The 14,076-nt window shown below is 42.2% G+C and overlaps 1 protein-coding gene across 2 annotated transcripts in view; it reads left to right on the forward strand.

Moving 5' to 3' along the window:
- Window positions 1-14,076, forward strand: part of myom3 (myomesin 3) — a 78,182-nt gene that overhangs the window by 19,390 nt on the left and 44,716 nt on the right. For both annotated transcript variants that reach the window (XR_005042478.1, XM_021595286.2), the window contains exons 3-6: window positions 1,676-1,780; window positions 12,239-12,398; window positions 13,014-13,171; window positions 13,744-13,836. Coding sequence is in view for 1 of the 2 variants with exons in the window: in XM_021595286.2 (XP_021450961.2) it covers window positions 1,676-1,780; window positions 12,239-12,398; window positions 13,014-13,171; window positions 13,744-13,836 (516 nt within the window). In the remaining variant the exon portion in view is untranslated. The remainder of the gene's footprint in view (window positions 1-1,675; window positions 1,781-12,238; window positions 12,399-13,013; window positions 13,172-13,743; window positions 13,837-14,076) is intronic.

A 14,076-nucleotide genomic window follows, 5' to 3' on the forward strand; every position in this document is an offset into this window, starting at 1 on the left:
ACAAAACAACATGGCTTTATGCACCACTGAAAAAGAGGAACAAAGCCGGTTAGAACTAGCAGAACAGAAGGCAGCAGGTGATTATAACATTACTCTCAGTTGAGAGAAAACAGGTCAGCCACAGCATTGCCTGACTAGATTTCAGCTCGGTTAGGACCCCACATGGGAGCACCTATCTCAACCAGATATCACGTCAGCTGCAGTTACTGGCTGGGTGGGTGTTTTGTGGGACTTTTTTAATTCACGATCCATAAAAACAGGATGAACTCGCAGGGATGTTTAAAGATTCAACATAATGCTCATTTGTCATAACTGAAAAGGCCACAGAGAAGATTTATGCACAATTGCTACAGCTGCCATGCTAAATCAAATCAAATCCAATTGTAAGGTCTACACAACAGGTGTAAACCTTACCATTAAATGCTTACTTACAAGCCCTTAACCAACAATGCAGTTTTAAGAAAAATAAGAGTTAAAAAAATATTTACTAAATTAACTAAAGTAAAAAGAAAGTAACACAATAAAATAACAATAACAAAGCTATATACAGGGGGTACCGGTTAATCGAGGTAATTGAGGTATTATGTAATGCACTGCAGGCAGGGGTAAAGTGACTATTACCCCCCAAGAAAATGGGGGATAATTGCAAAAAACGAATATTGTATAATCTCGTTAGAATGTTAACATGGTAATAATTCATCACACAACTGATTTATTGCTCTTATCTTTACACCCGTTTTACATTGGTTTGGAGGTTCCCAGGTGTTGCACTGCTGTGTTCCCTTAAAATTGATATGACGAAAGGCCTTGTACGTGTTACTTAAAAGCAAGAGATAACGACTTCAAATCTTACATTGAACAGACTTACACAATGCATCCGGAGGTGATATCACAAATTATTTTACAAACCATTCAATAGTGACTGCTGACTAGTGAATACAATGCTGCCTCTTAATTCCCTCTCTACCTTTATCCTGTATCTAGTCGCTGATCCAAATAAAGGCCTGTAGTCCACTCTAAGCTGTAGAGCTAGTCAAGTAGTCTTAGTTTGGACAGCGACATTGACATCGTTATTCACAGAGGTTATCCGTCTCTATTATCATGCTGAACTCCAGCTCTATCTCAGCTGTTAATATTGCCTTTGTTTCTATTCAGTTGTTATTCTCAACAGCTTGTTCTGTTGGTAAGTAAATCAGACTCCAGAGCACTTTGACAATTGCTGAGTGTCACAGGAATTGGAAATAATAAAGGCAAATGTAAGCAATGTTTCCGCATTTCATTTGACATTGTCATTTTAAAAGCCAAAGCCATGTCCCCAGTAAAAATGGTTGAATAAAACACTGTGCTTGTAATTTAGTTTTGTTCTTTAAAGGTCACCTATGAGCGGAACTCCCTCAGGTTGTGTGGCCTCCCCTGGTGGTCAGATTCAGAATAGCAGGACAGTTGTAACTACACTTGACTTGGGGCTGAGATTTCCTGTAGATGTCTGACACCCTCGTAGAAATGACACCATCTAGCTTCAGATACACAAGCCCTGTCCCACAACTCTTGTCGGACAAAACAACCTCCTCATGATTAATTGATCATTTATTGAATTATCTGATTTCTACTTTGATTAAAATACCCAATGAATCTAATATGTTGTTGTTTGTTCTATGTCCCTGTGATGCACCAGTGATGAGGAGGCTTCCTACTCTGAGTTCTATCCCATCATTCCCGGTGATGTGATGTCGGTCAAGGAGATCCTGAACATCGGCAAATTCCCACGGCACAGGACATGGTATGTTGAGAAGAGTTACTCAGGTGTTAGGGTGTCTGATATATACAGTAATACAGTAAGCCTTGTCCGAACCAGAATGGCCCATAGGGCATGGTTCTATGTCCTATTTCTGTAGCGTGAGGTAGCTTCATGTACAAGCACACCCCCCCTGCATAGTCAATACAATACGATTGGTACAATTCGTAACTAAATTATGCTTCTAAAATGCATTCACGCACCAGCAACGGCCCGTTGTAACAGGAGCACCCTGAGGTAAGATCAATGAATGTTATTGTGAAACAATGTGTCAAATTGATGGCAAAGTCAGAGTTGAGGCAACGTTCAAACTGAACTGTCTACAATCTGCAACGCCTCAGCGAAGCACAAAGCAAAGACATCTCTGCTGCATCTTCTCCTGACTAATTCATCCCTGCCTGGTAGTGCTTCCAGGCTTATCTCTCCTGTGTAGAGCACACCCAGAGTGAGGCGTGGGGGTAGTCCAGCAGTTTAGGTCACTGCCTTCAGAATACATGTACCGTTGCTCACATGGGTTTGAATCTGACCCACTGCACACTCTTTCATTCGACTTTTCCTGTTGCAATCACTTCTATATTTAAATCCCAGCCCCCATCCCCGCAGGAGGCCTTTTGCCTTTTGGTAGGCCGTCATTGTAAATAAGAATTTGTTCTTAACAGACTTGCCTAGTTAAATAAAGGTTAAATAAAAAAATATACATCCAATCAAATAGAGAATAGACTCAGAACATGACTCTGCAGTCAGCACAGTCTCTGACTCTCTGTGGAGAGCTATCTGTATGAAACATAGCAACGTCAGCAACGTCAGCTATAAATATCAATGGGGACGACATGAAACGCCAAAGCCAAAGCAATCTCTGCATCCTCCCACTCCACCATCCACGACAAGATGAGATCAAGTTCCACTGGTGCTGGCCCTTAGTTCAAGGGCCATCCTTCTGAAGCATCAGAGATTGACGTTAAAACAAAGATTCCATTCATGTCTCTTTTTGGATTTTCACTCTTCTTTTTCACTGTCATTTAAAACTCCAGCTGCTCTATGACCTCATATACTGGCTCAATAAGTTTATATGTGATGCCAATAAACTAAACAGTAATCATTGATGACACAAGCTTATTAACGAGCAAAGACGTTATAGAGGAGGGAGGGAAGAGAAAAGGGCTGCGGAGGAGGTGAATGTGATGAAGTAGGGTGCATCTTTTGTTTAAAGATTATATCACAAGCTTGGGGATTTCATAACCAGCTGTCATTGTAGAGAGTGTTATACATCTCAAAATAAATAGGGCTCCAGACTGGAAGGTTTAGGTCACAGTAAACATGATGGGAAGGGGGAAAAGTGGCATCTCATAACACCCTTATCCAGGGACACCTTGCCCTGTCCCTATTGTTCATGTGGCTGATAATGTGATTCAATGTAGGCCGTCATTGTAAATAGAATTTGTTCTCAACTATTTTACTTCAGCTTGAAGCTGGGGGTTTTGCTAAGCCAATCCAAAAGGAGTTAGATTTGACATCTCCAAGTATAATGTAACTGGAAAAAAATGGTTGAAACAAAACATCAAGACCTTTTCGGTCATTGAGGCACCTCAACCCTAAAAACCAATCAGGTCATGCCTGTCATGACGTTGGCCTGGGGGTAGGTTTATGACGGTCATAAATACCTCTTCCCCCCTTTTTCCTCTCTCTACCCTACTGATGTGAAATTTGAAAACCCCTTGGTTAACATAGAGAGTCTGGGAACATCAGAAGGTGGGGCGAAAATGAACTATATTCTTGTAATCCGACCAATTAAATAACATATGCGGTGTTACTTAATGAATATGATGTCAGTTTGGTTGTCATCTGAGACATTCTCCTCAATGATTGGATGACATAAACTCTACAGTGGAAAGTCTACACATCAGAGTTATCGGATTCACATGGAATTGTTGTTCAATTTAAATGTTTGAATATAAAATTATTGGTGAAGAGATGAAACGTAAGTTTAGCTTCCAAATTTGAGATTTGGGTTTTCATAATGTTAGGGCTCTGCTCAATCAGTGGCCCGCCCCTGTGAAGAGGCATGGGTTATGAAACTTTTCAGACACACCCTTCTCGCTCCACTATATTTTTATTTATTTTTATTTATCTGTTATTTTACCAGGTAAGTTGACTGAGAACACGTTCTCATTTGCAGCAACGACCTGGGGAATAGTTACAGGGGAGAGGAGGGGGATTAATGAGCCAATTGTAAACTGGGGATTATTAGGTGACCGTGATGGTTTGAGGGCCAGATTGGGAATTTAGTCAGGACACCTGGGTTAACACCCCTACTCTTACGATAAGTCCCTTGGGATCTTTAATGACTTCAGAGAGCCAGGACACTTGTGCCGTCTTTCGGGTGCCATCCGAAAGAGGGCACCCTACACAGGGCAGTGTCCCCAATCACTGCCCTGGGGCATTGGGATATTTTTTTAGACCAGAAGAAAGAGTGCCTCCCACTGGCCCTCCAACACCACTTCCAGCAGCATCTGGTCTCCCATCCAGGAACTGACCAGGACCAACCCTGCTTAGCTTCAGAAGCAAGCCAGCAGTGGTATGCAGGGTGGTATGCTTCTGGAAAAAGCCTATATATAGCCCAAAAGCTATATCAAGCCTTGACGAAAATGTATCTTCCTGTTCCAAGTACGTGAGGTCTGCAGCCTCTGCGTTGAAAGGACTAACATGTCAACTACAGAACTAAGCCAACCTCAGCATGAGCTTTGGTTGCGAATGGTATGAACTTTGAAATCTTATTCACTACAGAAGTGATACCTCCTAGCCGTTGAGTTAGCCACAGCAGCTGCAAACGCGGGCTAGGAAAGAACAGACAGAGTATCCCGTCTACCACACAACGACGTTACTACAACGTATCCAATTGACCACCAGAGACATTCTTCAAAGGACAAAGGACTCGGTTTGGCAACACGGTCTTCCATCTACCACCAACCTACCGAAGCGCAGCTTAGAGTAAATATTTATTGCATTTTTCTTTTCCAAATGGGCGGAAATTTAGAATGCAAAAGATACTGTATTTACGATAGCACAGCTTCTCCCTTTGTCCCTCAGTCTTCCCGCTCTTTCACTCAAACCCAGCCCCTTTTCTTTTGTGTAACCAGCTGTCATATCTGTTCCGCCCGCTAGGGACGTTTTCCTTTATGACATAATATGTAATCAAGGTATAATTAATTCTGTGTATATGTAATTCTGTGTGATTAGTTAGGTATTTAGTAAATAAATAATTAAACCCAATCTTGTATTGCTGATTCAACTTGTTAGCCAGGGTTCGGAAGATAACCAAGAGTTTACAACTTTCAGATGAGACTGAATTAAGGTGACGATTAATATTGACTTCTATTGATGTATAATATTACTAGGTCTTTAAGAGTTTATCCGGAAGATAACAGCTCTATAAATATTATTTCGTGGTGCCCCAACTCTCTAGTTAATTACATTTACATGATTAGCTCAATCAGGTAATATTAATTACGGAGGAAGGATTTTATAGAATAGCATGTCATATCACTTAATCCGGCATAGCCAAAGACACAACATGCAATCACAGTACAAAGTTAAGAGTATGAAATAACTGATCTGTGACAACATAAAAATGCTTGTTTGATCTATTCAAAGCATGTCAAAGCAGTACGAACCATGAAAAGTAAACGCACTGAAATGAACTCTTACAATGTGCTATGAACTCTGGTTCCTCTCTAACAGGAAAGCCAAGAAAGATTAAGAAGCAATCTGCCAGTCACTGGCAGTGATGAATAGAGAGATCGAGTGAAGAGGACCTTTTCTCCTTTAGAAAAGAGGACAAGTGTTTGGCAGCAGGAAGATATGCGGACTGAGAGGAAGAGTTAAAAAGAAAGGAAAGTTGTGGATCACTTGAGAGAAAGCCCATGCATCTGACAGCAGTAATAAGCCTCAGCTGTGCAGACGTGCCTGCATCTCGTTGTCATCTGAGTGGCTCTTTCACGCCCTCTTGTCCTCCCATCAACTGGAGTGCCAACCAGACCTCAGCCTGCTAACGTGCTTAGCTCTAATTCCAAGGCCCGGGCTCACCTTTTTATTTCTCTGCCTAGTAATCCCTTTCGCTCATACATTAACAAGGTCTTTCTCCCTTCCGAAGTATATTTGCTGCATGGAAACCTAAAGCCGTTCCACCCAGGAGAGGAGCCGGATAGAAAGGGGATATTTTTGGGAGGAGAGAGTAGAGACTGATGAAATCCTCCTTGAGTGAATTTGGAAGGATATGTGGGATGGATTCTAAACCCCTTCATGGATTCGTTGAGTCTATTTCTGGGACACCTGAACGAACACCCCGGGGATATGGGATTGGCATGACATTTTGTTTTGATTCGATAACAATGTGAACACGATGCTCTCTCTCTCTATCTCTCAGTCTCTAACCCCCAATTAGAGGTGTGAGATTCTTGTTTATTCTTGTTTCACCTCTCTCTATTTCCCTCGCTCCCTCGCTCTTTCCTACAAATCCCACCCTCCTATCAGGGAGGATAGTGTAAATTCAGGACAGTATGCAAATTCACTGGATGACTCATAGGACTTAGCTCTTTTGTGGGGAGCTCAATACACTTCCAACAGTGTGAAATGATCTTGAAATGTCCATTTGAAGCAGAGTAAGCCCAGCCCTGACTGACAACCACACAAAATCATTCCTGCAGCACTGAGTGTGTATGCCACGTGGGTGTGTGGCACGTGGGTGTGTGTGGCACGTGTGGGTGTGTGGCACGTGGGTGTGTGGCACGTGTGTGCACACCGGTTTGTGTCAAGAACTGCAACGCTGCTGGGTTTTTCGCGCTCAACAGTTTCCCGTGTGTATCAAGAAAAGTCCACCACCCAAAGGACATCCACCCAACTGTGGGAAGTATTGGTGTCAACATGGAACAACATCCCTGTGGAATGCTTTCAACACCTTGTAGAGCCCATGCCCTGACAAATTGAGGCTGTCCTGAGGGCAAAATGGTGAGGGGTGCGGGTGCAACTCAATATTAGGAAGGTGTCCTTAATGTTTTGTACACTCAGTGTATATGCATGCATGCATAAATGACCACTTCTCTAATCATGCATGTGAGAATAAGTGAAGTCTAGCAATGTGTGTGTGTGTGTGTTCACACTACCAATTTCAGAGGACTATCACTGTCAGTCAGTCGGCCAGGCAATGGGACACCGGGATGGAAACCCCTCTATAGATCAGAGAGAGCCTAGGAGTGTAATAAAAGGCAGATGGAGACCATGATTGGGGCATGTGTGGGGCGGGATGGGCCACCAATCAAAGAATATCAACATTGCATAAGAACCAGGGCAATGACACAGCAGTTATACAACTGAATGCCTTCATCTGAAATGTGTCTTCCACATTTAACCCAACCCCTCTGAACCGGGGGGGGGATCCACATCTTCGGTACCTGGGGAACAGTGGGTTCACTGCCTTGCTCAGGGGCAGAGTGGCAGATTTTTACCTTGCCAGCACAGGGATTTGATCCCCAAAGCTCTAACCACTATACTGTGCAAGTGTACGGTATCTGTTAGATATTGGGGGCTTTTATATGTTACTTGTCGTCTTGACTGTACTGCAGCACAGCTCAGTAGTGATTTTCTTGAACTAAAGCTATAGACCTAAAGGCTATACACTGAGTGTACAAAACATTAAGAACACCTTCCTAATATTGAGTTGCACCCCTTTTGCCCTCAGAACAGCCTCAATCCGTCGGGGCATGGACTCTACAAGGTGTCAAAAGCATTCCACTGGGATTCTGGCCAATGTTGACTCGAATGCTTCCCACGGTTGTGTCAAGTTGGCTAGATATCCTTTGGGTGGTGGACCGTTCTTGATACACACGGGAAACTGTTGAGCTTGAAAAACATGGCACCGTTGCAGTTCTTGACACTACCTGGTGCGCCTGGCACCTACTGCTATACCCCGTTCAAAGGCACTTAAATATTTTGTCTTGCCCATTCACCCTCTGAATGGCACACGTACACAATCCATGTCTCAATTGCCTCTAGGCTTAAAATCCTTCTTTAACCTGTCTCCTCCCCTTCAACTACAATTACTGAAGTGGATTTAACAATTGACATTAATAAGGGATCATAGCTTTCAACTGGATTCACCTGGTCAGTCTATGTCAAGGAAAGAGCAGCTGTTCATGATGTTTTGTACACTCAGTGTACATCCAGGACGTTGAGCATAATTTTCTTATTGAGCTTGATTTTTAGAGGCCAATCTCTCGCTGAATCTCCAGGATCTGACATATGCTATCTAAAAAAAAACTGATCATAAGCAGAAATAGAGTTTGTCAGATTTTTTTTTATTCAACCCCAGGATATTTTCCCAGGCTACTGTTGAGTCGAAACATGCTTTTGTAGTACTTCTGCAATGATGCATTTATATATGCATTGCTGCTATTGTTTTTGTTTCATGTGTGTTGTGGTTTTCATTGTTGGTCCGTGGTATGTAATGAGGAGCAAACAGACGCTGCACTTGACACATTTATGAAATGTCTTATTCCAGTTACTAATAAGCACGAACCCATTAAGAAAATGACTGTAAAAACAATTCCATCTGTGTGGATTGATGAGAAATGTAAACTTGTATGGTTGAGAGGGATGAGGCAAAAGGAATGGCAAATAAATCTGGGTTGCACAACCGATTGGCAAACGTATTGCAAATTGAGAAATTACGTGACTAAACTGAATAAAAAGAAGAAGCTACACGATGAAACAAAGATAAATGACATGAAGAATGATAGTAAAAGCTTTGGAGCATCTTAAATTACATTTTGGAGAGAGAAAAAAGGCAAACTCAGCTCCATCATTCATTGAATCAGATGGCTCATTCATCACAAACCTGACTGATATTGCCTACTACCTTCGTGATCTTTTCATTGGCAAGATTAGCAAATTTAGGCATGACATGTCAGCAACAAATGCTGACATCACACATCCAAGTATGCCTGACCAAATTATGAAAGACAAGCATTGCAAGTTTGAATTCCATAAAGTGAGTTTGGAAGAGGTGAAAAAAATATTGTTGTCTATCAACAATGACAAGCCACCGGGGTCTGAGAACATGGATGGAAAATTACTGAGGATAATAGTGGATGATATTGCCACTCCTATTTGCCATATTTTCCATTTAATCCTACTAGAAAGTGTGTGCCCACAGGCCAGGAGGAAAGCAAAAGTCATTCCGCAACCTACAGTAAGAATAGTAAAGCCCCCTTTACTGGCTCAAATAGCCGACCAATTACTAATTGTACATTTTGTTACCAACCCTTAGTAAACTTTTGGAAAAAAATTGTGCTTGACCAGATAGAATGCTTTTTTACAGTAAACAAATTGACAACAGACTATCAGCACGCTAATTGGGAAGGACATTCAACAAGCACAGTGCTTACACAAATGACTGATGATTGGCTGAGAGAAATTGATAATAGAAAGATTGGGGTGGCAGGTATCCTAGTGGTTAGAGCGTTGAACTAGTAACTGAAATGATGCAAGATCGAATCCCTGAGCAGACAAGGTAAACATCTGTTGTTCTGCCCATGAACAAGGCAGTTAACCCACTGTTCATAGGCTGTCATTGAAAATAAGAATTTGTTCTTAACTGACTTGCCTAGTTAAATAAAGGTAAAATTGTGGGGGCTGTTTTGTTACAATTCAGTGCGGCTTTTGACATTATCGATCATAGTCTGCTGCTGAAAGCTATGGCTTTACACCCCCTGCTATATTGTGGATAAATAGTTACTTGTCTAACAGAACACACAGTGTGTTCTTTAATGGAAGCCTCTCCAGCAGGCTGGGGAATCAGGAATCCCCCAGGGCAGCTGTCTAGGCCCCTTACTTTTTTCAATCTTTACTAACTACATGCCTAGGTACATACATAGATTATTTACTTTCAGTAAAGCCAGTGTGTCTATGTATGCGGATGACTCAACACTATACACGTCAGCTACTACAGCGAATGAAATGACTGCAACACTTAACAAAGTTTCAGACTGGGTGGCAAGGAATAAGTTAGTCCTAAGTATTTCTAAAACTAAAATAATTGTATTTGGGACAAATCATTCACTAAACTCTTAACCTCAACTAAACCTTGTAATAAATCATGTGGAAATTGAGCAAGTTGAGGTGACTAAACTGCTTGGAGTAACCCTGAATTGTAAACTGTCATGGTAAAAACATATTGGTACAACAGTAGCTAAGATGGTGAGAAGTCTGTCCATAATAAAGCGCTGTTCTGCCTTCTTAACAGCACTATCAACAAGGCAGGTCCTACAGGCCCTAGTTTTGTCGCACCTGGACTACTGTTCAGTTGTTCAGCCACAAAAAGGGACTTGCAAAAAAATTGCAATTGGCTTAGAACAGGGCAGCGCAGCTGGCCCTTGGACGTACAAAGAGAGCTAACATGAATAATATGCATGTCAATCTCTCCTGGCACAAAGTAAAGGAACAATTGACTTCATCACTACTTGTATTTATGAGAGGTATTGACATGTTAAATGCACCGAGCTGTCTGTTTGAACTACTGACACACATGCATACCCTACAAGACATGCCACAAGAGGTCTCTTCACAGTCTCCAAGTCCAGAACAGACTATGGGGTGCGCACAGTACTACATAGAGCCATGACTACATGAAACTCTATTATACATCAAGTAACTAATGCAAGAAGTACAATTAGATTAAACAACTGTTAAAAATAGACCTTATGGAAGAGCGGAGACTGTGAAGCAACACAAACATAGGCACAGACACATGTATACACACACATGTACACATGGTTTTGTATTGTAGACATGTGGTAGTAGTGGAGTAGTTCTTTCAAAAAATTCAAAAAAATAAAAAACAGAAAAGTGTTGCGTGCATATGTATTCACCCCCTTTGCCATGAAGCCCCTAAATAAGATCTGGTGCAACCGATTACCTTCAGAATTACCTTCAGAAGTCACATAATTAGTTAAACAAAGTCCACCTGTGTGCAATCTAAGTGTAACATTATGTCAGTACATATACACCTGTTCCGACAGGCCCCAGAGTCTGCAACACCACTAAGCAAGGGGCACCACCAAGCAAGTGGCACCATGAAGACCAAGGAGCTCTCCAAACAGGTCAGGGACAAAGTTGTGGAGAAGTACAGATCAGTGTTGGGTTATAACAAAAATATTAAAAACGTTGAACATCCCACAGAGCACCATTAAATACATTATTAAAATAAATGGAAAGAATATGGCACCACAACAAACCTGCGAAGAGAGGGCCGCCCACCAAAACTCACGGACCAGGCAAGGAGGACATTAATCAGAGAGAACACCATCCCCACAGTGAAGCATGGTGGTGGCAGCATCGTGCAGTGGAATGTTTTTCATAGGCAGGGACTGGGAAACTGGTCAGAATTGAAGGAATGGTGGATGGTGCTAAATACAGGGAATTCTTGAGGGGAACCTGTTTCAGTCGTCCAGAGATTTGAGACTGGGACGGAGGTTCACCTTCCAGCAGGACAATGACCCTAAGCATACTGCCAAAGCAACACTTGAGTGGTTTAAGGGGAGACATTTAAATGTCTTGGAATGGCCTAGTCAAAGCCCATACCTCTATCCAATTGAGAATCTGTGGTATGACTTAAAGATTGCTGTACACCAGCGGAACCCATCCAACTTGAAAGAGTTGGAGCAGTTTCGCCTTGAAGAATGGGCAACAGTCCCAGTGGCTAGATGTGCCAAGCTTATAGAGACATACCATAATTGCTGCAAAAGGTGGCTCCACAAAGTATTGATTTCGGGGGGTGAATAGTTATGCACGGTCAGGTTTTTTTTAAATTGTCTTATTTCTTGTTTGTTTCACAATAAAAAATATTTTGCATCTTCAAAGTTGTAGGCATGCTGTGTAAGTAAAATGATACAAAATACCCCAAAAATCTATTTTTAGTCCAGGTTGTAAGTCAACAAAATTGGAAAAATGCCAAGCCATGTTAGGACCATAAAAATATCATTATAAACTGGTTGGTTCGAACACTGAATGCTGATTGGTTGAAAGTCGTGCTATATCAGACCATATACCATTGGTATGACAAACCGTTTATTTTTTCTGTTCTAATTACATTGGTAACCAGTTTAAAATAGCTATAAGGCACCTCGGGGTTTTGTGGTATATGGCCAATATACCACGGCTAAAGGCTGTATCCAGGCACTCCGCGTTGCGTCGCGCTTAAGAACAGCCCTTAGCCGTGGTATATTGGCCATATACCACAAACCCCCGGGCCTTATTGCTTAATTCTATTTCTATGATTAGGACAGCCTCAGTGTCACAAGGAGTTGGTGTATGTACTGTATGCACGTTTTCCAATAGGCCTTTTCTCAGTAGCTTTCTAACAGGGAATCTTTTGGTTCTCTGGTCCAATAGGGATGTCCTGAAGGAGACCATGGCAGCGGATGAACAGGGTCTGAGAACTGGAGAGAAGTGGACCCTGTTTGGAAATGAGGCTGAGAAAGTAGAGGTGGAGGTGCTCAGGGAACAGCGCTATGTCCGCCAACGCTGTGACCGCATGGCCTTGCGTAGGCAGGTAAGAGTCTGCTCTGATCTCATCCCACACGGATACACGGACACTCCGGACACTGAATTATAGGCCTACGGTATTGTGAATTCAGTAGGGCCAAATGTATAAAAACAGTTGCCCAGTTGAAAATCAACATGGTCTCATTTAACCATTGAGGTTTTATGTCGCCAACGCTGACATCCCTACATTTCCCCATGGCTTACTGAGAATTAAGTTTCTTTGCCTTATGTCAGTTGACCAGTAATCAAATCAAATCTAACTTTATTTGTCACATGCACAGAATACAACAAGTGTAGACCTTACCGTGAACTGCTTACTTACAAGCCCTTAACCAACAGTGCAGTTCAAGAAGAGTTAAGAAAATATTTTCCAAATAAACTAAAGTAAGGAAAAAAAATGGAATAAAAAGTAACATAATAAAATAACAGTAACGAGGCTATGTACAGGGGGTACCGGTTCCGAGTCAGTGTACAGGTTAGTTGAGGTAATTAGGGGGGGAAGTGACTATGCATAGATAATGAACAGCAAGTAGCAGCAGTGTACAAAACAAATGGAGGGGGGTGCATTTGAATACCAGCTGTAAGTGTATTTGAATACCAGCTGTGTCTATCCGTGTTCCAGGCTGAGCAGAAGGCTTCCATCCATTTGAAGTATCTGGAGGACCTGAGTCAAAAGGCCCCAGACTTCCCTATCCCACTGAGAGCCCACATGGTGTGGGAGGGCATGGGGGTCAAAATCTCCTGCACCATCCAGGGATGCCCACCTCCTAGGGCCACCTGGTAAGCACTCACACTTAAGGCTAATGACCTCCATTGAAAATCTCTGAAGACGGATAGGTTACAGTATGCTTATTATGTAGCTACACAGGTTTTGCCATGTCAACCTTTGATTCCTGAATTGGAATATCACTCTCATATTTGTGGGTGAAATTACCTAATTTGCCTCGATATTAGCCTTGGCAATGTGTGTAACCGTCACCCTTGATAAGCAGATGCACTAAAAGACTAGCGGATGAAAAGAATATGTGTTCAGTATTCATGCCTGAGCACAGTCAGAGCTGTGGACCAGATGACCAGCGGCTTATGAGTTGAACAATCCCAGATGGGACGCATGCATCCCAATGAGCTCCGAGAGTCTTGACTCGACTGAGACGGAGCTCAAGAAGAAATGTGAGATCAAAAGCCATCTATATGCTAAAGGAGTCATGTTAACTGTTGCGTAGCATAGATTAGCATAATTAGCACCGGGCATGAACATTGAAAGCATAACAGTGGTCATGTTTACATTTAATTGGGATTTTTGTTAGTTTATACCTAGACATTTGGACTGTTATTAACTCTCTCCTTCCCAGGTATAAGGACGGGGTACCCCTGAGTGCCTTTGGCCAGGCTTGGAACCACAGTCTGAAGCAGAAGTTTGGCCTCAACACGCTGGAAATCAGAAGGTAACCGAAAGGATTTTCATATGTGTGCCTTTAGCACCCTGCTGTTCAAGACGTTGTAGTTACTTCCACTCCCCTCTTCCATTTCCTCCTCCTTCCTTCTGAGTGAATATGAGAGTGAACTACAGTGTCCTCAGAAAGTATTCACACCCCTTGACTTAGTCCACATTTTGTTGTGTTACAGCCTGAATTTAACATGGATTAAATATGTTTTTTTTTTCTCACCCATCTACACACAATACC

This window comes from Oncorhynchus mykiss, chromosome 3 (assembly GCF_013265735.2).
Source record: "Oncorhynchus mykiss isolate Arlee chromosome 3, USDA_OmykA_1.1, whole genome shotgun sequence".
Lineage (NCBI taxonomy): Eukaryota > Metazoa > Chordata > Actinopteri > Salmoniformes > Salmonidae > Oncorhynchus > Oncorhynchus mykiss.